The sequence below is a fragment of the Ursus americanus genome, chromosome 8 (genome assembly GCF_024610735.1).
Source record: "Ursus americanus isolate L20-20 chromosome 8, mUrsAme1.1.p, whole genome shotgun sequence".
Taxonomy (NCBI): Eukaryota; Metazoa; Chordata; class Mammalia; order Carnivora; family Ursidae; genus Ursus; species Ursus americanus.
Genome location: NC_142134.1, coordinates 43,159,137 through 43,183,596, shown reverse-complemented (window position 1 = coordinate 43,183,596; position 24,460 = coordinate 43,159,137). Strand labels below are relative to the sequence as shown.

Sequence of the window (24,460 nt, the reverse complement as noted above, 5' to 3'; positions counted from 1 at the left end):
ACCGAACTTCCTTCCAAATTGAAGTTAGTCCTCTCAGACTCTGCTGCTGCTTTATCAACTAAGTCTAGGTAATATTCTAAATCCTTTTTTTTGCCATTTCAACAGTCTTCCCAGCATCTTCACCAGGAGTAGGTTCCATGTCAAGAAACCACCTTCTTTGCTTACCCTTCATCTGTCCTAGTTTTATCATGAACCTGCAACAATTCAGTCATGCCTTCAGGCTCCAAATCTCATTCTAGTTCTCTTGTTATTTCCAACACATCTGTAGTTACTTCCTCCACTGAAGTCTTGAACTCCTTAAAGTCTTCCACGAGGTTTAGAATCCACTTCTTCCAAACTTCTGTTAATGTTGATATTTGGATCTTTCTCCATGAATCATGAACATTCTTAATGACATCTTGAGTGATGAAGCCTTTCCAGAAGGTTTTCAATTTGCTTTTTGCCCAGATCCATTAGAGGAGTCACTATCTGTGGCAGCTGTAGTCTTATGAAATGTATTTCTTCAATAATAAGACTTGAAAGTCAAAATGACTCCTTGATCCATGGGCTGCAGGATGGATATTTTGTTATGAGGCATGAAAACATTAATCTCATTATATGTCTCCACCAGAGAGAGAGCTCTTAGGTGACCAGGTGCATTGTCGATGGGCAGTAATATTTTGAAAGGAATCTTTTTTTCTGAGCAGTAGTCTCAGCAGTGGGCTTAAAATCGTCAGTAAACCATGTTGTAAACAGATGTGCTGTCATCCCGGCTTTGTTGTTCCGTTTATAGAGCACAGGCACAGTGGATTTGGCCTAATTCTTAAGGGCCCTAGGACTTTCAGGATGGTGAGCATTAGCTTCAACTTAAAGTCACCAGCTGCATTAGCCCCTCAGAAGAGATTCAGCCTGCCCTTTGAAACTTTGAAGCCAGGCCTTGACTTCTTTTCAGCTGTGAAAGTCCCCGATGGCATCTCCTTCCAACAGGAGGTTGTTCTGTCTACATGAAGATCTGTTGTTTAGTGTGGCCACCTTTATGAGTGGTCTTGGCTGGGTCTCCTGGGGAACTTGGAGCTTCTCTGTCAGCACTCGCTGCTTCACCTCGCACTTTATGTTATGGAGATGGCTTCTTTCCTTAAACCTCATGAACCGGCCTCTGATAGGTTCACACTTTTTTTCTACAGCTTCCTCACCTCTGTCAGCCTTCACAGAATAGAAGAGGGTTATAGGGGCCTTGCTCTGGATTAGCCTTTGGCTTAAGGGGATATTGTGGCTGGTTTGGTCTTCTCTCCAGACCACTCAGACTTTCTGTATTTGCAGTAAGGCTGTTTTGCTTTCTTAACAGTTGTGTGTTTACTGGAGTAGCACTTTTAATTTCCTTCAAGAACTTTTCCTTTGCATTCACTATTTGACTGTCGCAAGAGGCCTACCGTACAGCCAGTCGGCTTTTGGCATGCCTTCCTTACTAAACTTAGTCATTTCTAGTTTTTGATTTAAAGTGAGAGATGTGTGACTCTTCCTTTCACTTGAACACTTAGAGGCCAGTGCCGGGTTATTAATTGACCTAATTTCGTTATTGTGTCTCCAGAGAAGGAGACGGGGCAGTGGTCGGTTAGTCAAGCAATCAGAATACAAACAACATATATCAATTAAGTTTGCCGTCTTATATATGATTAGAGTTTGTGGTGTCCCAAACCAGTTACAACAGTACCACCAAAAGATCACTGATCACAAATCACCGTAACAAATAAAATAGGGAAAAAGTTCGAAATACTGTGACAGTTTACCTTAATTGTGACACAAAGACATGAAATTACAAACACTTGGGAAATGACTCTAATGGACTTGCTGAAGTAGTGTTGCCACAAACCTTCAATTTGTTAAAAAACAAAAACACAGTAACCATGGAGCGCAGTAAAGTGGGCGCAATAAAATGAGGTAGGCCTGTACTGTCAACTGTGAACTAACTACTTGCTTTTCATATTTTAAATACCTATCCAAATCTCTTTTGATGGCCTGTTCTTAGAATTTCCATGCTGTCCTGTCAGCATTTAAGGATACTGATTCAGATGAATTCTGATTCTGGTTTAAGCAGTATCTAACTGTGGTATATTGGCTGGTGGCAGGGAGATCCAGTTCATACTAAAACCAGCTATTTGTAAATTGAGACAATCTGAATTACTCCTTACTTTTACTGTGAGCTGTTGGGAGAGAAGGTAGTCTGTATTTCCATCAGTGTTTCCCAACAATGCTAATCACAAAGATCTTTTGTATACTTGACATTCCCTAAATAAGATAGCTGCTTGAGTTAACATGTTTCTGTGTCCATAACACCAGAGAGACTTTCAGATTGACAGCTGGTACAGCCACACAGTTATAATCAGAGTGGTCCTCAGCTTTTCCGTAACAGTATGGCTACATAGATCCTTACCCACTGAATATAGGCCTTGATTAAAGCCACGTTTTCAGTTACCATTTACCACAGAACCACATGATTACAGTATGTTCTATGGAGTTCACTGTAATTTAGATCACCTTAAGAATCATAAGCAGCTAATGAAAGAAAGCTGTGGCTCAGGAGTCTTTTAGAAGTTTGCCTTAAAAAGTATTCCATTTTTCTTAGAGAAACCTTAGGTTTTCTTTTTGCTTTCTTGAGAAATACTAAAAGAATTTAATGCTGTCTTTGTTAACATTTGCTTTCAAATGCCTACACTTCAAGACTATAGGCCTGTATATGATGAGATAAATAGAGTAATGATGTATTACACCCATGTTTTGGGGTGCTAATTTTTTCATAAATAGGATTGTTTCACCAATAGGACCATATGTCCAGATTTGCCTGGAACCTCCTTTATACCTTCTATCCCAGCATAACTATTATTATTCATTCTCAGAAATGCCTTGACTTGGAGAACAAAATTTATGGTCAACTCTTAGAGGTTTCCAGGTATGACTCATTGCATAAGTAGATAGTTACTCCATAACCTCCTTAACATGATGAGGGGATGGAGATTGCATGCATTCAAGGGACTTTTACTGTCAAATAGCAGACAAGGAGAGGTGTATTTCCTCCTACCCCCCCCCAACCACACATCTACAAATGTACATAAAATTTGTTAGTAATGGAACAAAATATTTGCCACGATTGATTTGTATCAAGAGCGGAGAAGGTTTTATGTTGGAGAATACAGCAAACACGTAAAGGATCTCTGGTCCTAAGTTTATTTTTGTGACATTTGGAGTAGCTTTTTTAAATGAAGAGGTATTTAATGTGGTTTTCTGTTACCATACTAACAGTAGCTTGAAAACACCGATTATTCAACATCTTTCTTAATTTTCAGAAAATTTGGTATTTTCATCGCCTAATGAACCACTCAGTAGTTTCTATTGTGTTAAGTTTTTCAGAAATACATTAGTACGGCTTCATGCTTTCGATGAGTAATAGTAGAAATTCAGTTGACCCTTGAAAAACACCAGGGCTAGGGGCAGCAACCCCCCAAGCAGTCAAAAATCTACACATGCCTTGACCTTCCAGAAACTTTCTACTGATAGCGCATTGTTGACTGGAAGCCTAATAACATAAACAGTTAACATATTTTTTATGTTATGTGTATTATATACTATATTCTTAGAATAAAGTAATCTAGAAAAAAAATGTTAATATAAAGAAGAGAAAATGCATTTATAGGTCTGTACTATAAGAAAATCCACATATAAGTGGACCTGTGCAGTTCAAACCCCTGTTGTTCAAGGGTCACTTATACTAGCTAATAATAGCTAATATTTATTGAATGCTTACTTATTGTTGAAGGCACTGTTCTGAGCACATTCCATATATTAACTCAATGTGATCCTTGACAACAACTGAAATAGACATTATTCTAATTACAGAAGAGAAACTGGGACTTAAAAGAGTTTAAGCAATAGCTGGAAAATAGGAGAGCCAGCAGGCGGTTTTGTCCAAAAGCCTGTTTTGTTAACTATGTTGAATTGAGTCATGGCATTATGTGTATATTCACCCCAATAACGTGTCTTTTAAAAGTTGTTGTTTTTTTGTAACTCTTTCCCTCATGTTGAAGTGTATGCATATGTACTTCTGGGTAGAGAAGTTTTGGAGCTTATAAAGAGCAGGAACCAGATTTTTTTTAAAAAACATCCAGTTAGCTGAGAATTTGCTGTTTGCCTGATTTGTGTTAAGTCTGTTTACTGAATAAACCAGTTGTGATATACATGTTTATTGGAAGAAGAATTGTAAAATTGGAAGATTCATGTTAAAGTGCAGTTGATTTTATAGTACTTTTTTATTGTGGTAAAATATACATAATATTTATTGTTCTAACCATCTGTAAGTCTACAGTTCACTGGCATTAACTACATTGACAAAGTTGTGTAACCATCACTATGATCTATACCTAAAACTTTATTATCCATAATGAAACTCTGCTCATTAAACAGTAACCCTAACCCTGTCCCCCAGCTCCTGTAGCCTCTATCCTTTCTTTATGAATTTGCCTATTGTAGGTACTTCATATAAGTGAAATCATTACATTATTTGTCCTGTGTCTGGCTTATCTTACTTGTTTTTTAAATAATTTAATGTTTGTGAACTATTTTTTTAAACTATGTTCAAACTATATAATATTTTATTATAGACTTTTAATTTAGATTTTTAAATGTTAATTTACTTTAGTGTTATCCTATTTTATCTTCATTTTTTATAATAGAGTTTATTGAAAGAGAGAAGGCCAGATTTATTTTTAGCTCATTTTTTGTTATATTAATCAAAATTAAGGCTCATGTGACTATGGTTCTGTAAGTCTTCAGAACAATTAAAATCTAGCTCAGGATTCGGTTAAGTTGAGGAAGGGTCTTTGCTTTACTGAGATACTATAGTCCAGTTAGTTCAGACCACAGAGAACAGTGATCCCTGCTTTTAAAGTTGGATATAGGGTTTAGCTGTTTATAGAGCTTAAAATGTGTAGGGTTCTGCATTTTAGAAGGAATTCCTAAAGTCATTCCTAAAGACTATTATCAAGGACATTAGTGTCTCATTCGTCATGTAGTACTATGAGTTAGATGAACTTAAAAGTTGTGTTCATTCCTTACATATCTTGATGATTTTGGGTTGTAGCAGTGACACGTGGGGTTAGGGAGAAAGGCAGCTCACATCTGGAGTCTTTCTGCATTTCCTCTAAGGCCTACATTGTCTGTGGATTAGTTTTCTGTTAGCAGTCAGGTTCCAGCACAGTGGCTCTTAAACGTTTTGGTCAGAGACCACTTTATACACTAAAAAAAAAAAAATTACTACAATCTCCCAAAGAGCTTTTATTTATGCATGGTATATCTTATTTTTTTTTTGTATTAGAAATGAAAACTGAGAAGTTAAAATGTTACGTAAAAGATACTCATAATAAACCCATTACATATTAGCATTAAGATATTTGTGTGAAAAATAACTTTTTCTAAAAGAACAAAAAATGTTTAGTGCGGTCTTGTTTTACACTTCTGCAAATTTTTTTTTTTTTTTTTTACTGTGTGGCTTAATAGAAAAAAAACTGGATTCTCCTGTTTGTTCCTGCATTAAATCTTTTGTGATTTCACATGTCGTGTAGCCTCTAGAAAACTTTCTTGGACACTTGAAAGAGAATGAACATGAAAGTGGCAAATAACATCTTAGTATTTTTATGAAAGTAGTTTTAACCTTGCAGATTCCTTAAAAGGGTATTAGAGACCCCCTCGAATCTCCACATAACACTTTAAGAACTGCTGCTTTGTCAAAAGCTTAGCCTATTCTGAATGAATATTATCCGCACCCTTGAGAAAATACAATTTTGAGAAGCTATTTTATGAATATAATATTTATTAAGCTAATTTTTATAGTTCTGTAAGATTTTTGTTCTTGTTCAGCAAATCTGCTTATTAGTGGATGCTTTTTGCCAAAAATATATTTTCCAGAAGTACCTTTAAAAAATAATTCCTAGAAGTTTTTGAGAACTGTTCTCATTTTCTCTTTTGTTTTTTTATATTAAAAAAAAAAAGTGGCCTATGAGTATTTTCAGTAAACTCAAAACAGGATGCTATTTTTAAAGGGTAGGTGTTAGACAATATGTGTGTGTATATAATTTTAGAAATATTGATGCACAGAAAAGCATGTAGTAGAAGGTAATATTTAAAGATTTTTATAAACCTTGACTTTACTCGATTTCTTTGTGCAGAATTTACTTACAAGCTTGATGACTTTGAAGTAGAAATCAGTGAGAATTAAAGTGATCAAGCTTATCCATTTGTAACATAATAGTGCTGATGAAATTTAGAAGTTACTAGTAAGAACTTGGAAGCATAATTTGCATTATTCTGCCATGCTTTTTTCTTTCACTCGAACTTAATAGAGAAATGATAGGTAGTTGTTATACGTATTTGTTAGCTGAGTAACAAATCACTCTAGAACATAGTGACTTAAAACAACATATATTTATTATTGAGCAGTTTTTCTGGGTTAAGAATGTGGGGACTGCTTATTTAGGTCCTCTGCTTCAGTCTGCCACAGATTTTGGGATGGTCCTCTCAAAGGCTTGACTGAGAAAGTACTCTTTTTCAAGATCAAGATTCACTTCCTCTCCTGCATGGCAGCTTGCTTCAGGAAAGCATGCATGCCAAGAAAACTGTAGAGGATACCAGCAAAATAGAAGTCACTGTCTTTTGTAATCTAGTCACAGAAGTGACATCCCATCATTTTGCTGGATTTTGTTAGAAATAAATCATTATATCCAGCCCATACTAGGGGGAGGGTATAAATACCAAAGGTATAAAAAGGCATAAATACCTTGCAATCAGGGATCATTAGAGGCTATATCAGAGGCTACCTAGCATATATGAACTCTTTTCTGCCTTAGAAAAACAATCATGGGCTATATTGAGAATGAGTTCATACACAATTTTTATTGTTTTTTTGTTGACTGCAGAGCCGTTATTAATTTTGTGCAAATTTAAAAAATATAGTTAAATACCTTTCAGTAAGTCTCACAGGGCTGCTGCCTTTCTATTTCTTTGCTTCAGTTCCTTCAGTTCCCAAATAGGATTTCAGGTCCTCCCCACCCACATGCTTTCCACTGAAGAGTGTGCATTACAGGAAAAAGTAAATCTGGTTCTCTTTCTTTGGGGATGCCAGATAGATAGCGTAGGCTATCATAGAGCTCTGTTGTTTTACTTCAAGGTGTCACATGCTTTGTTAGTTCATAAAAATTTGGAATGGATGCTCAGCAACATCATCTCCTTGTTAGGAATGCAGATTCTCTGGCCCCGTTCCCGACCTACTGAATCAGAAATTATAGGGGAGGGATCCAGCAATCTGTGTTTTAACCAACTCTCTGGGTGATTCTGGTGGTCACTAACGCTTCAAAACTACTATCTATCCACTAATATCCAGATATTATAATATTAGAGCTTGAATATTACTTTTCCAAAAGCTTTGGCCTATAGTACTAGAAATCTTAACTCTTTTTACTGTTAGGCAAAGCTTTCCAGGGAAATAAACATTTTTATCCTACTCATTTTATAGATAAAGGAACAGTAAAACACAGTACTTGCCTTGTGTAATTTCAGTCTGTTAGTTAAGCAGCACGTGTGTTGGTCAGGAAGGTGGGAGTGTTGTGGGTGAGGACAGTAATTTTTGAGACCAGTTTTCTCTTATGCTGTTTCTCTTTTGTTAACAAAAGTCAAATACTAAATCGTGATTTTTGTACAAGTATATTAAACTTCCATAGTTGCATTTTGAAAATACATCTGATAATACTAAAGAATTGATTTGTATTGTGTTTCATCAACTTTGTGGTTCTCATTCGGTGAACATTTACCAGTAAAGATTTATATTGAAATATCTTAGATGAAATAGAGGCCTCACAAGAAGGGCCTTTTCTAGTTCTCATGCTGTGTGATGAGTAGATAGTGACTGGAAAGACATCTTTACGTATAGCATGAGTTTTCTTTTTGTTCTTAATTCTTTCCAGTTGATTTTTTAAAAACCTGTCCTATGATACTCCTGTAGTGAAATTAAAATTAAAAGCAGGCTGTAATTTTAACAACCTTCATAACGTATTTAATACTTTGCTTATAAGTCTTTTTATATTTTCTGAAAATGTGACAACTTAGATGTTTTTGAAGGCTGAATTTTGAGAGGGCTGACTAGTAATTTCTTAGTTATTTTGTGTGAATTCAGATTTTAGTAAGCTGTAGTTAACTTTAGGTAGAGTGATACATGTTGCTCATGTGTTGATTTAAGTAGTTTATTAGGATTACAGGGTGGTTTGCTGAATTTCCTACAGTTCTTTATCTTATACAGTAGTCCCCCCCCCACCCTTTATCTGCAAGGGATATGTTCCAGGACCCCCAGTGCGCACCTGAAATGGTAGATAGCATTAAACCTTACATGTGCTGTGTGTTTTTCCCATTCATACATAACCTATGATAAAGCTTAATTTATAAATTCAACACAGTAAGGGATTAACGATAATAAAATAGAACAATTATAACAATGTACTGTAATAAAAGTAATTTGAATGTGATCGTTCCCTCTGTCTCTGAAAGTATCTCAAATGTACTGTGCTCACCTTTCTTGTGACAGTGTAAGTTGATAAAATGCCTATGTCCTGAAATGAAGTGAGGTGAATGGCATAGGCCCTGTGACTTACATAGCATTAGGCTACTTACTGTTGACCTTCTGACAATACATAAGAAGGAGGATCACCTGCTTCCAGAATGTGGTTGACTGCGGATAACTAAAACTGTGGAAAGCGTGGCTAAGAAGGAACTACTATACACCTAAAAAAATAAATAAATAGAAAATCATGTATTTACATGTAAAAACTAGATCACATGGTGAAGTTAAGTTAAACAGTGCTCTATAAGGCTTTATACTGTTCTAAAGAAAATTAGGTAATAGTAGATATTAAGGATGATTAACATGCTCTGCCTTTCTTACTTTTCCCATTTAGTACAGTGTCTGGGACTCTGCTAGCTTGTATTGTTTGCTGGATTCTTTTAGTTTAGTAATTTAGGATGCAGCAAGGTAACTTCAGGATGGATGAGAATTGCCATTAAGTATAGATTTAGTTAGTAGACATTTGGAGGTCTAATGATTTTTTAAAAATAATGGCTTACATGTCTCTTACTATCTTTTTCAGTCTTGTTGGTTTTGTAAGTTTAGCATATCCTCTTATTGTATGGGTAGTTAAATCAGGTGTTTCATTCTCCATTTTAAAGCCACTGGCTGCCTTAAGATTTTTTTATATAAACCTCTTATTCTGGTAAAATATTCACAGAAAAATTTCAAATTATTAGCAGATGTTTCCATTGACAAAAAACATTTGAAACTAATTGTTTTCATTATTTTTTCCCCATGCATTTAATTAATGAATTTGACTTTTGCCCCCTATTTTGGACTAATTTTGATGCAGTTTTTAAGATAGGACTTAGTAAACCATTCTATGTTGAAGTTATGGTATAAAATTTTTCATGAAAACATTTTTTTTTCTATTTTCCTACCTAGAAATGTCATTTTTCTTTAAACAAAAAGTAGAATTTGTCACATAACCTCTACATTAGGATTTAAGGGCACATTTGACCAATGTAAATTGAGAATGTTTATTTATACATAGTTTATTTCTTAAAAGTTTATAATGTGTGCAAATGAATGAGAGTCACTCAAATTAGTATTTACTGACTCCTATAGACATAAATTGTCCACATTTATCTTAATGTGCCCGGGGAGTATATATATATGAATTGGCTATACCCCCCTTTTCTACTCCCACAAATCAGGGGAAATAATAGCCTTTCCCCAGTGCTATTGACAATATTAAAACGATCCAAATCAACATTTGAACGTCCCACAAAGCTTTACTAAAGTGAGAAGTCATCATCTTCAGAGTTACCTTGTATTACCTGCAGTATTAAAAAGCCCATTGATAATTTCCCTATTAAAATATTAAATAACAAGATCAGATGTTGATTATCAAACTTAGTGTTAATTTCATGGAGTTTGATATTTATGCACAAAAAATGCACAAGTGTGCTTTTTTAACTGATGTCTAACTTTGTTTGTGATTACACCTAGTAGGGGAAATTTGTTACCAAGTTGTTAGACTGGGTTTTTATCAGGAGGTTGGATGTTATACTGGAATTGTTGGTCTTCTGCAAGAAAACAGAATGCTTCTTTTGAGTGAATAAGCCAGGAAAATGAGGCAAGGGGTTCTATTTCAAAGGTTTTTTTTTTTTTTTTGGTGATGGCATAAATACATAACAGGTTATAAAATCCAATTACTATATTAAATTTCATCACTTGTTTTTTAGGTATTCCAATAACTGTACCACCTCCAGGTAAAACTTTTTTCATGTTTTCTCCATCATTGTTAATAAACATGAAATTTCAAGCTTATAGTTACAGGAGGGACAGTGTTGATGTGGTTAGACTATAGAATAGGCTATTGGGATTTCAAGGTCCTATTTTCAGCTCTGCCTTTGCTTCATTCCAGTTTTGATTAAGATACATAGTTTTCTTATACCTGTCTTACCCATTTTTGTAGAAATAGCGATTCTGAGAAAATTCTCACTGTTATCAATTTGTTGAAGAAAACAGTATGGAATATAAAATAAAATTTTTATGAAAAAAAGTTTTTTCAGACCAGTGAATTTTTTATATGATAAAGCGACTGCAAAAGAAGAAAAAGATCATTTATCTTGACTTTATCATGGTTTCTGATTTTTCTTTTTTACCTTGCTGGCAAAACTCAGTATTGTGAGAAAATACATTCTGAACCATACTATTAGATAGATTGACAACTGGTTAGATGGTTGTTCTTAGAGTGGTGGTTGTTGATTGTTGTAATGGTGTGATCAATAGCTTATATGTGACCAGGGGTGGTTTTTAACACTTTTTCAGTGTTTTGTTTTTTAAATGTTTTTAGAGTGTGATGCAAATATGGTAGCAAGTGTGTTTGTTACTGAGTTCAGTATTCAGAGCCAAGGAATATGAAGAGAAAGAAAGGTGACCATGCTTGGAAAGGTGGGTCTGTATTCAAAATGACCTCTATAAAGAGAAATAACGGAGTTTAGGTAGCATGAGATAGTATACATATTTAGTTGTGGAATAGTTAGTCACTGAATGTGTATCATTGTGGCTGAAAAAGGCTTATCAGGACAAGTCATAAAGGAATCATTGGTGTGTCTAGTTTAAAAGGAAATGTGGTTGAAAAGCTGTATAAGATAGGATTGTGGTCATTGCTAAACTTCACAGTTCTGAGATGTTTAGTAGAGGAGTTACAAATCTTGAAATTGGGTATAGTGAAGATAAGCATGGTGAATTTGAAACAACTTGTAGCAGGGCCAAAAATTGATTTAAATGGACTTCGAGAAGGGTTAAGAGAACTGGGATTCATTTTTACATAGAATACTAAAGAAGGAGGCTAGTGGAAGTGTTTTCAAATATGCGGAGGGTGATAGAGAATATGATAATGGATTGCTTCTTGTTCTCATTCAGGATAGCATATGAATTGTAGTGTGAGAAATTTAAATTACAGAATTGAATTCATTTCCTAATAGTAAAGTTTGTTAAAACTTGGGAAGGAATTGGTATCATAAGTTATTTAAGTTGAATTTTAAAGTCTTTTGTTGGGATGCTTTACTGCCTATCTGAATTTGAAAGTGCAGAGTAGATAAACTGTTAAGGTCCCTTTTAGCCATACTCTGTGGTATTTCATTTAGGTATTGTGAATTATTGAGGATACAGACCTCATGATATAAAGGTGTACATTATTCTCTCTCCAAACTAATCCAAAAACTATGTTACATGCCCTTCTTTATAAAATAGTTCTTTTAGGGTTGTGTATTTAAGATGTATTTTATGATGGATATTCTCAGCCTTAAACATTTATATATTTACTGGTAAGATTTTATTTATAATTATATATTTTAAGGAAATTTCTATACATTAAAATATTTTTTGAAAGAGGTAAATGCTATTTTATTTGCTTTTCTTCAAAAGTATTTCAAGTATAACATATCTGGTGGCAATACTACTGTTTTATATATGGATAAGGTAAGGCATTGAGATTAACTTTCTCATACTCACAAAATGGGCTGTGTGTGGTGCTGAAAATAAGACCGGGTGTCCTGACTCCCAGTTTGTGCTCTGTGTGTTAGACCAGACTGTTCATTTAAAGTTTTATTGCTCAAAAAATCTTTTTATAAGTTTAAGCTCCGTTTTTTTTCTGTCCATGGTAACATAGAGAAGCACGTTATGTCCCCAGAGAAATTTAGTGATACGCAGCAACTTTATTTCACACTTGACATTAAATGTACATTCTGTTAACATTTTTTATCTTATGATTGACTGTTTCAGGTTTTCCTCCTCCACCAGGCGCTCCACCTCCATCTCTTATACCAACAATAGAAAGGTAAATCAGTATGGATAGGGTAGAACTTCTCATCATTGGTAGACTTTTGACAGAAAAGTCATATACATATCTTGGTAATATTTTCAAAGATTTAATTTTGTAAAGATTAAGTAGTGCCTGCCTTTCAATTCATGAGTCTAGATCTGTGCTAGTTACTTTTATATAAGATGTTGGACCTATAGTTTGGTAACAAAACAGGACGGAGAAAACCAAATGACGGTATTTTGAAATACCTTGCTTTGATTTATGACACACTGATCAAAGAAACCCCTAGATTGGTAAAAACTTGGCTATAGTAATTTTTGTGGGATATCCAAACAGATGACTGCTAATCATGAATAATGCATGTCTGTTTTAGGATTAAGTAAGGACAGTTATTATCAGGAACCAAGTAAAGAAAAGCTGCCTTACTCCTTATGGCCTGCTGAAACTCACCTTCCACAAAGGAAGATAGGATCCATTCTACATGGCAACAGCCTTCTCTTTTATACCCTGCGTTTCTGGTTTATGTTAGTTGGAATGCCGTACTAAAGAGTATTTACCTCATAGATGTCAGGAAGCGTGGTGGTTAACAACATAGGGCTTTGGCAATTGCACAGATCTGACTCAAATTTTTGCTTCAGAATTCCCTAGCTTTGTGTTGCTGGGTAAGGTTCATAACTACTCTTTGAGACTCAGTTTCCTTTTACCAAATGGGGTTGATAGATTTGTGAAGATTACAACAGCTGGTGAATATAACACATCAGCACAATTCTTGGCAGATAGAGATCACTAAAAAATGGTAGCCAAACTATTTCCTCTTAAGTAGCAAGTAAACTCTATAAAAATAATGTATTTCTGAGAAGGTGATCCAAATTATATTAATAGATGGAAAAATTGTGAGAACATTACATCAGTAGAATCAAACCATGCAAAATTTTCAAACAGGAAATGATAAAGCTCAGAACCGTCTTAATTGTGAGAGTATAACGATTTAATTATTAAGTTCTTGTTGAATATATATTTTTCTCGATCAAAAAGTATTATTTCTTTATCCTGTCACTGGGGCTGAATTTCTGAATCATTAAAATCTGTTTTTTTAGTACTGTATTTTGGTGAAATCTCAAGTACTCTGTTAGCCTCAAAGTTTCTGTTATCTTGGGAGTCAAGCTGAATTGATTGGATTATTCACATTAAATAGTACTAGCAAGCTAGGTTTTTCTTTATAAGTGGGTATTAGGTTTAAAATATGTTTTGAGGTTAAAAGCCTGTTTTTTTTTATTAAAAGATAAAATTACACAATTAAAATTTATCATTATATGATGGTTAAATGAAAGTCCTAATTCTACCTTGATGTTTTGCATTTGTACCAAAATATTAAAATTTAGAACTTACTTGCAACACATAAAAATACATTTTTCTTCAACAGTGGACATTCCTCTGGTTATGATAGTCGTTCTGCACGTGCTTTTCCATATGGCAATGGTAAGTATTATTTTTAGTTGCCCAGATTCAATTCGAATCAGTACTTAAATATTTTTAAAACAATGAAAGCGTACTTCCATGGTTTAAAATGCTGTCTTATGGAGCAATTAAAAATATTAACTAACGGAATAACTAGGTCTTACATTCCATTCCAGGTTACTTAACAGAATCATTTTCATTTTTTATCAACTGTACTTTTAAAAATTAAGAAATGGTGGTACAGCAGGGTTATTTTTACCTTGCCTTTTCCTAAAAGGATTTAAGATTTGTCAGCCAGTTGTCTCCGTCTTCTTCGTTGTAATCTTTTTGTTTCTTGACTTACGACATCCAGCTAACGTTGTTCTCCTCTTCTACCCTCACTGTTTTTTCTTGCAGATCATTTGGCTAGGTGCTCTTTCCTGTTCACTCTTGACAACATAATTCATTCTAAGGGCTTCTGATACCACTTTCTGCTTAGATCTCTTGATCATTCATTTTAAAAATGCTATGCATTGTACTAGGTTTAGGGGTACAGTAAACTAAACGTAAGTTTGCCATTACCAAATTTATGGACCAGTGAGGAATAGCCAGGTGACAGAAGAAGGTGTCATGGGAGCATAGTGGAGGGGTCCCCCACTCCAGAAGGGGAAGGGGTAAAGAGGTAGATGATGTGATTTGAGGTTCAGATCATGTCCAGAGATATGCGGGTGAGAGAGAACCTGGTAGGCTTTATGAACTGAAAGGTGGTGTGGCTGGAGTGTAGAGCTTTGCATGATGAATGTTTCAAGATGAGAAAGGAGATTATACAGGGTGTTGTAGCTGTCCTATTTAGATTTTCAGCTTTATTCAGAAAGCTCTGAGGAGCCATTTCGTTCTATGCTGAGCTGTGAAATTGCTAGACTTGATTTGGAAAAGGTCCATTCTGGCTGCTTACTTTGAGGAAATTATGGATTTATAGGGTGGGTAGAAAGATAGGACTAACAGAAATGCTCGATTTGGGGAACAAGAAGCTGTTGGAGTAATCCAGGGGGAGAAATGATGGTATTTTGTATTCAGGTAGTACCACTGGGGATGGAGAACACTGAATGGCTCCAAAAGCATTTACACCCCAGAAGTTCTAAATCTTGGTGGTAGCTCAAGTACCAGTTGTATGCTTCCATTTCCCTTCTAGGCATCTATCTCAGGGTGTGGTACTGTTCTTCAGACCCACATTGTTCCAACTAGATATATGCCATTCATTCACATCAAAAGGTGATCTGTTGCCTTCAGTGATTATACAGCCTTTTAATATTTGGCTGGTTGGTTATTTATTCATCATTGCTGGGCTTCCAGGAAGTCCTGCTCCTTGGGTGGAATCTTGCTTTTCCCTCTCATCATTTATGTGACTTTCATAGGTCTTCAGCTATTAAATAGCATAAATCTTCTGCATAAGGTTGGGGTTCAGTGAGACTACATTAAAATGCCGTAGTCCTGCTATTTAATAAACACTCAAATATTAGCTGTTATTTTTATGATTTTCCCCACCATCTCCAATAAGCTCCAAATTCTCTCCCTTTTCTGCGCTCTGAGGTAGGGTAGCATGATTGTTACAGCATAGGCCCTGCCGTTAGCCTGGGGGTAGATTCTGGGTGTGTATTATCCTGGTAACTTGGGATAAGTTAACCGAAATCATTTTCCCTCTCTGCAAAATAAAGTTTGAACCTTAAGTGCTTAGCACAGTGAAATGTAATATGTAAGTGCCTGTAATATGTAAGTACGCATTAATTGTTAAATTATTTAGATTTTTATTTTTACCTTTTTTATTGCACTCGTCATTTTCTGCCATGTCCTAAGTTTCCTTGTGTATTTGTTTGAATACACATGAACAAATAGCCCATATCAGAAAGAGTAAGACTTCATTCCTAAGATGACCTACACAATTTCCTTGTAGAAGATTTCATTTTTTTAAATATTGACTAAGCATTTAGTTTTTTCTCAAAGTAATATATGCAAATTTTTAATAAGCAAGAGTTTTTTGCTCACTCTTTACCAACCCCAACTGTCCCAAAGAGGAGCATTTTTCTTAATGAAGGAATTCTTTAGTATTAACAATTATAAAGCATATTGCAAGAATTAATGAGAAGAAAGTTAGGAATTTTCTTCATCCTAATCAAACAAAACCTTGGAATGAAGGTGATGGACGTTAAGGAGGGCACGTGGTATAATGAGCACTGCGTACTACATAAGACTGATGAATCACCTCTGCCTCTGAAACCAATAATACATTATATGTTAATTAATTGAATTTAAATAAAAAATAGTTCTTTTATGCTGAAAAAAGAATTAGGTCAACACAATTTCTCCTATATATAAGGAATATTTTAAGTACCATGAATCTGCTTATATAGGGATTTTTTTTAACATCTCTTGAATAATCAAAGTTAATTATTCCCACCACAAAAGAGAGGTAATAATTATGTGACTTGATAGAGATGCTATGACTATCACCACAATGGCAATTGTATTATAATAATAATTATAATTTACAAATAACGAACATGTTGCATGCCTTAAATTTTCACAATATTATGTGTCAAATATATTTCAGTTAAAAAAACTGAATTAAATTTTTAAAAATTTTGGGGGTGCCTGGGTGGCTCAGTAGGTTAAGCATCTGCCTTCAGCTCAGGTCGTGATCCCAGGGTCCTGGAATCAAGTGCCACATCGGGCTCCCTGCTCAGCGGAGAGCCTGCTTCTCCCTCCCGCTCCCACTCCCCTGCTTGTGCATGTGCGAGCGAGCTCTCTCTGTCAAATAAATAAAATCTTAAAAAAAATTTTTTTAAAGAAAAAAAAGGTTATAAATACATCTTCCTCTTTGTTGGTAATTCTGTTTTACCTTTGTTAATTTATTTTAGAACTTTGTAATTTATCCTCAAACACTATGAAGTAATTGTAGATGGAAACACTGATTTTTCTTGATGTGCATATTAAGGTTGTGTTTATAAAGTAAGACCTAGTTGAAAAGTAGTCTTTGTAGAAATACCAAAGAACTGCAGAGACAAGCGTTTTTTTATGGTTTTTAGTTCTTCCGATGGTCTGCATGGCATTTATACATAAGCTTATCACCCTGTTCCTTGCTTTATATAACTGTGGATACCATCTGTTCTCCTCCTCGTCTAATAGATGTGTATTTTCTCACTTACCTTCACTACCTCTTTTTTTTTTCCCCCACCAGTGAAATTATATCACTTTTTTTGTTCTTTTTTTATATACATGCCCTTGGTTTCATGTACTATATCTATTACTGTGCAAATTTCCAAGCCTTCACCTCTTCTTACCCCTCTGCCTTCCAGCTTCGGTGAACCATACTTCTCCTTAGAAACATTTATATTCAGGGCACCTGGGTGGCTCAGTTGGTTAAGCATCTGACTCTTGGTTTTGACTTAGGTCATGATCTCAGGGTCCTGAGATCGATACCCACATCAGGCTCTGCAATCAGCTCCAAGTCTACTTGTCTCTCTCCCTCTGCTCCTCCCCCCCCACCCCACTCACTCTCTCTCTCTCGTAATTAAATAAATTTCTAGAGAAAAAAGAAACGTTTATATTCTGTCCTATAACCAAAACTCTGTGCCCAGTTAAATTTTTTATTCTAAAAGCTAAACAACAAGCTATATTTCCATTGTTGTGACCATGTAAATATTGTATACAATAGAGATAATTCTAGTACTCGAATCCTGGAAAGGAAAAGGTTCCTATGGCAAATAAATTGAAAATACTATTTTTTTCTTGTACTTCATCAACCATGTAAAGTCGTATTACATTTTAATTGGGTTCATATCTGGACTAGGACCTTATCAAGTTTTTTTCCCCAAAAATGTTTTCACATTTTGTTTTTCATGTGTTAAGCCATCTGGAATTCATTTTTGCCTGTGTTGTAAAGTAAAGATGTAATTGTCACAGTGTCATCTGTTGAATAGTCTGTTCTTTCTGAGGAATCTACAGTGCCCTGTCCGTTCATGAACAGGTTTCCGAGTATGCCTGAATCTGACTCTTGGCTTCCTAGACTATTCATTTGTTGAACTTTCCTTGTGCTAATGCCACACGATTTAAATTATGAATTTTATAGTAAATCTAATATCTGCAAAGTCTGTCTACTTAGTCGGCTTCAGAAGTATTCTTGGGCCATTGTTCTTACATATCCATTCTAAAATCAACTTTGGAAGTTCCATGAAAAGCTGTTTTGAGATTTTGATTAATAACTAACATTCATATTATGCTTACTTTAGACAAAACACTGTTAACTCATGTGGTCTTGACAGCCTTATAAAGTAGGCATACTGTTACTATTCCCAATTTATGGACGAGGTAATTGAAGAACAGCCCAATTCAGTGGTCTTCCCAGTATCACACAGGAAGTGGCAGAATGAGGAGTTGAAACCATGCAGCCTGGCTGCAGAGCCCTTGCGCTAATGAAATCATATTGGAATTACGTTGATGCTTAGATCAGTTTGTGTGGAAATCCTCTCTTACAGCATTGAGTCCATCTATGAACAAGGACTCTCTTCAGTTATGGAGATGTTCTTTAATATATTTCTATTAAGTGCTATAATTATCTCCAAGCACTTCTTGCATATCTTTGGTTAGATTTTATCATTGGTATCTAATGTTTTTGTTGCTGTTTTAAGTGATATATTCACTTGAACTTCCTGTTCTATTTGTATTTACTTGTATTTAGAAGTAGGATTGGTTTTTGTTTTATTTGTACGTATATATGCTAGTCAAAAAAACTTTTTTTTTTTTCTTCACATTTTACTACTAGGCTTTTGCTGTTTGGTTTTTGATGGAGTCCTATATCAGATCAAAGAAAGTTTCCAAGAGCTTTTAAATCGTGAATGGATATTGAGTTTTATCAAATGCTTTTCTGAGATAGTCATATTGTTTTTCCTCTCTAATCTGTCAATGTGACAAACTTCTAAGTTTTTCTAACATTAAGCCCTTGTTTATTTGCTGAGATAAACCTAACATGGTCATGATTCATTATCTTTTAAAAAAACGATAAGCACTGATTTATTTAGGATTTTGACATCTACCTTCATATGTAAGATTAGCTTATGCTTTTTCTTTATTTGTACTGTCTTTAACTGGTTTTGGTATTCAAGTTGTATGAGCCACATGGAATAAGTTAGGGAATAATCTTTTTTTTTTTATTCTTTGAAGGTTTTATAATAATTAGAATGGTCTGTACTTTAAAAGTTAGTAAAAAGTCACCTGTAAAAACCATCTAGTCTCTTGGGAAGGTTTTAAATTACTGATGAGTGTCTTTCATAGTTAGGGGAGTAGTCAAGATTTCTTTTCATTCTGAGTCACTTCTTGGTAAGTTATTGATTGATTATATGGAATTAGTCCATTTCAGCTAAGTTTTAAAATGCATTGGTATAAAGTGTATTTTCTGTATTCTTTCATCTCTGCAGCATCTGTAGTTACGGTTTCTTTTTGGTTCTGATTGTTTATGTGGCCTCTTTCTTTCTTAATCTTGCAGAATATTGTTGTTTTATTTGTCTGATCTTCAAAAACCACCTTTCAGCTTTTTTTAATTTTATGGTTCTTTTCTGTTTACTTCCACTTTTATCTTCATTATCTCCTTTCTGTTGGATTATTCTGTTTGTGTCTAAGTTCTTAAGTTTTGGAAACTTTAGCTCATTAATTTTCCATCTTTTCTAATGTAGTGTTTTTTAAGATTAAATTTCTCTCCAGAACAGTTAGCATCCCTACACTTTTGATATATTTTTATGTTTATTCCTAAATGATTTAAAATTTATTGGTTTTTTTTTACCCCTGATTTTTCAGAAATGTATCTTTAATTTGAAATATATGGAGATTATGGTGTCTGTAATACTTATTGTATAAAAGTACATATTATAAGTGTTTCATACGTGCTTGAGAAGAATGATTATTAACTGTTATGGGCAGTATTCTATGTTATGTCCATTAAGTCAACCCTGTTCAGGTAGGTTCAGTGGTTCAAGTGGCAATAATTGGGAGTATGTTAATCTTCCATTATCATGGTGGTTTTTTCTATTTCTACCTATATTCATGTTAGTTTTTACTCTCTAAAAGTTAAAGCTTGTGTTGCTAGCCACCTGGAAGTTCGGTTTGTTCTGTCTGCGTGGTGAGCTGCATCTTCCATTCCCTGTCCTCATCCCTTCTGTCCCAGGTAACCTTTTGGTGTGAGTCTGCTTTGTCATTAATCAAGCTTCTCCTGTGGACTTGGTGGGATTGGTATTTTCCTGTTCCTCCCTTCCTTTTACTTTCAGTCATTCTGTGTGTTTATATGTCTCTTGTATTCAGAATATAGTTAGAGGGTTTTTTGTTGTTGCTGTTTAGAGTTTAAAAGTACAAATCAACAAACTCTATCATTTAACTGGCGAATTCAGTCTCTTGAATTATTGTGATGATTGAACTAATGAAACTTGTCTCCTCTAACCCCTATCTTTTCCAAGTCTTTTTGAACTGAGTTTTTCAGGTGATTTTTTTAAATTCTGTTTTTCCTTAAATTGTTTTGAAATGATAACATTTTGTTTCTATTATTTTAGTGGTTACTCTTGGAATGTATTATGTATATCTCATAGAAGTTCTTTTGGTCAAGTCTGTTAAAACTTTTGCTCATGTTTTAATCTATGAATGCCTTTGTTTTATTTTTATTCTTTAGATTTAATATTGTTGAGTACACATTTCTAGGTTGGCCATTACTTTCTCTCAATACTTTCAAGATGTCTGGTTTATGTTTTTGGTTGAAAAGTTTGTGATGTATCTAATTCTGGTTTCTGTTCATCTTCACGAATGAAGAGTCTTTATATATTAGGTCTTTAAGGTTTGCTTTTGGATATTACCACAAACTGTAGATATTCACTGTATGTTATTTCTCTTTTCTATTTATAAAATATGTTTCGGTTACAATCTAATGAAGCATTTTTGGTGGGAGTTTTGTCCTTTTCAGTAGGTTTGTTTTGTTTTGTGTGTTTGTTTTTTTTTTTAAGTGCTTTACTTGTTTTTAATTGTTTTCTTTAGTTGCCTTTCCCCACCTTCCTGGTTCTGCTCCTTCGTGGCCTAGTCTTGTGGATACCAGCAAGCAGTGGGACTATTATTCAAGAAGAGAGAAAGATCGAGATAGAGACAGAGACAGAGACCGGGAACGAGACCGTGATCGGGACAGAGAAAGAGAACGCACCAGAGAGAGAGAGCGGGAGCGTGATCACAGTCCTACACCAAGTGTTTTTAACAGGTTTGTTGAGTGTGCGGGAATTTGTACACATGTGTTTCATATGCACAGAGTATATTTGGTGCAAGGATGGAAAATACAATTCACCTGGGAAAGGATTACTTTAAGAGTAGTTGGGAGATAACCATTTTATTTTTTTATTTTTAAAAAAGTTTTACTGAGATAATGCCATCCTAAGTAAAATCTCAGGAGGTAACCATTTTAAAAGTGTCATGGCTTATTTAATTCATAGAGGCTTTCCATTTTGTAAAGCAGCAGTCTTCAATTTGTTTACTTCTTCCTTAAAAGAATTTGAAAATATTATTATCTTTCCATCTGAAGTTTTTCGTCTTAAGTTTAAATAGTTGGCAATAGAGATATAATTTCCCGTGTATTATAAACATTACCATTTTAAAATAAAATCATCACTCTTTTAAACATACCAGTGGGTTAAGAACATAATAGTGACTTGCTAAACAACAACATCCATTTTTTAAAATGCGTATAACAGGCTCTCTTTAACAGTCAGAAATCGTACATTTCTCTGTGCTTGAATTCTTATTTCTGAGCCATTTACCCCAAAGAATGTTTTTCTACTGTAAAATATTTTTATTCTTAAATAAGTTTTTTTTAGTTGTCATTCTATCTTTCCTGAGCGTATCTATATAAGTTTAAATGTGTAAAAAAATTTGTGAACGTAAGATTAAGTATTTTTAAAATTTTTTTCCTGATTTTAATTATTACTTATAATTATATATAAAGATAATGCAACTTCTGAAAATAATTTAGTGAACTACATCCCTTAATGTTACAGAGAACCTTCTGTCTATCCCCAATTAATATATGTATCCATGAGTGAATATTACTATTGTTAGGAAAAAACAGACTTTACCATTAATTACATTTCTTCTAAAAAATATATATATAGCAGTGTAAATACTGAGAAACCTTGTTCACATAAAATACTTAAATGAGGATTGATGAAATTTTGGTGTGGCTCTGTCATTTAATTATTTGAGCACCTTCAGATTCAGTGATATGCCAAAATTACATAGTTGACTATCATCAGAATTATTTTTAAGGATCTGTTGAGCCCTATCAGCCATGACTCAACTTTTTTGAAAGCAGAGAATTGGAAACCTCCTGATCTGTAAAAGTATTTGTTACTCGGTATAACTGCTTCCTAGGGCCGCCGTAACAAAGTACCACAGACTGGCAGCCTGGAGCAGCAGATGTTTACTCTCTGCAGTTCTGCAGGCTAGAAGTCTGATGTCAGGGTGTCAGCAGAGTTAGTTCATTTTCATAGGCTCTGACAGATAATCTGTCCCCTGCCGTTCTTGTAGCTTCTCATGGTTGTTAGCAGTCCTTGGTGTTCCTTGGTTCACAGATGCATCACCCTTGTCTGTGTTGGTCTTCATATTGCGTCTTCACTTCTGTGTCTGTCCAAATTTTTCTGTTTATAAGGATGTCAGTCATTAGGGTGCAGCCAAATCCAGTATGATCTCCTCCTTAATTACAGCTGCAAAGACCCTGTGTCCAAAATAAAGTTACATTCACAGGTATAGGGGTTAGGACTTGAACATGTCTTTTGTTGGGGGATACAGTTCAACCCAGTACATTCAGGAATTAAAATCTAGTTTTCTCTGTTTCATGGAAGAACACCAGAAGGCCTTTACCAAGACTTAACAAAAGACTTCTAACTTGTTACTGTTTCTTTTAGATGCATCTTATTTAACTGAATACACTCGAAAAGGATTGTTAATTTTAGTACATCTTTGCAAAAAGTCCTTAGAAAAATGAAACGTCTTTATATGTGTTTTTATTTTCATGAGTTGCAGTTTTTCCCCCATTCCATTTATGGAAAATAGCTACCATATAACTTAGTTGGTAAAAGACAGCCCTGGTCAAGCCTGATAGCCAAATCACACTCCATTTTTATCAGAGAAGGCTGACTTTATTATTCTGCTCGCTTAAATGAAGATAAGGTGCTGCCCCTCAACACTTTGATTTGCTTTCCTTCAAAGGGACTTGTGTGGGGTTTTTTGTTTTCTTTTTGTTTGTTTGTTTTAACTAGGTCAAAGAAATTGTTGGGACTTCCACTACACTACTTAAAATATATCTGAAGATAGAACGTCCCAGAGTACAGAATTCTTCCATTTCTTACTCCATAGTTTATCTCTGAGAGAAAAATGTATAGGATAGGAAGACCTAAAGCCTTATAGAAGCTTTATTGTTCCTTGAATAAATTAGATCTGACATTAATATTTTAAATTAGACATTTTTAGTACCATGATGGTTTTCACACCCTGAGTCAATGAATCATAGTAAACTTGGTGAAGGAATGCCTTGTGTAAAGGGCTAGGAAGTTGATGATGAGAGAAGAGGTTGGCTGGAGAAGTGGCATGATGTTTTACCTATCATTAAGAAGTTTAGATTTAAGAAAGAATAAATACGGAAGTTGTAGATCTGGAAGTTAATTCCCTAAAACTTTTTGTGCCACTGGAAAGAATTCATACACTGCTGTGGTACTGGCACACACCGCTGGCCTAGACAATAATTCAGAGTTCTTATGATCCACAAGTCCCAGGTCACTACACCCTCCTGCATTTTTTTTTAAAGGTTTATTTATTTTAGAGCAAGAGAGCATGAGCAGGAGGGACAGAGGGAGAGAGAACCCAAGCGGACTCCACGCCGAGCTTGCACCTTCCTACATGTTAACCCCAGTTCTCTCTCAAGCCAGTATGCCCCATGTTTTAGTTGTGCTCAGCTGGTTGCACTTCTGAAAATTCCTTATCGTTTCATACTTCCTTGTTCATATTGTTCTTCTCCTCTCTGCTTCACAGACTTCATTCTTCAGGGTCCAGCTCATGTCTGTCTGCTGTGAGCTCTTCTGAACCCAAAAGAAAGTTGAATTATTTCCTTCACATGCTCCCTTGTATCATCTTTAAAGCATGTGTTTCTTAGCAAGCCTGTGCAAGGGCATTGACCACCATGTCCCGTTCTGTATTCTTAGCACTTTGTACAGTAATGCCTGGCATGCAGTGAATAAGATGACTTACTTACACATTGCAAGGGAAGAAGATGAATATAGTAGAGAAGAAACAGTTTTGAAAGTTATTGAATAAAACTGTTAGCTAGGCAGGTTTTGAAATTAATAAAAATCAACCTTTATGACTGTCAAAGCAATAATTTTGGCGTCTCGTTAACATATCAGTCTTGGTACCATCACAATATAAAATGAAATGCATCAAAGAGAACTTTTTTTATACCAGCTATTTTAATGGATGAGATAAATATAAGGCACATACAGACAGTTTTCTGATTTTGCTAGATGAGATGAATAATGTATCAG

The 24,460-nt window shown here is 34.8% G+C and overlaps 1 protein-coding gene across 26 annotated transcripts in view; it reads left to right on the top strand.

Moving 5' to 3' along the window:
- The window catches only part of FIP1L1 (factor interacting with PAPOLA and CPSF1), a 74,291-nt gene that overhangs the window by 45,597 nt on the left and 4,234 nt on the right, over positions 1 to 24,460 (top strand). For 14 of the 26 annotated variants that reach the window (XM_045816020.2, XM_045816033.2, XM_045816021.2 and 11 more), the window contains 4 exons: positions 10,327 to 10,353; positions 12,374 to 12,428; positions 13,837 to 13,892; positions 20,919 to 21,132. In XM_045816020.2, the coding sequence (XP_045671976.1) occupies positions 10,327 to 10,353; positions 12,374 to 12,428; positions 13,837 to 13,892; positions 20,919 to 21,132 (352 nt within the window). The remainder of the gene's footprint in view (positions 1 to 10,326; positions 10,354 to 12,373; positions 12,429 to 13,836; positions 13,893 to 20,918; positions 21,133 to 24,460) is intronic. The other 12 variants (XM_045816037.2, XM_045816036.2, XM_045816028.2 and 9 more) reach the window with 1 other exon arrangement.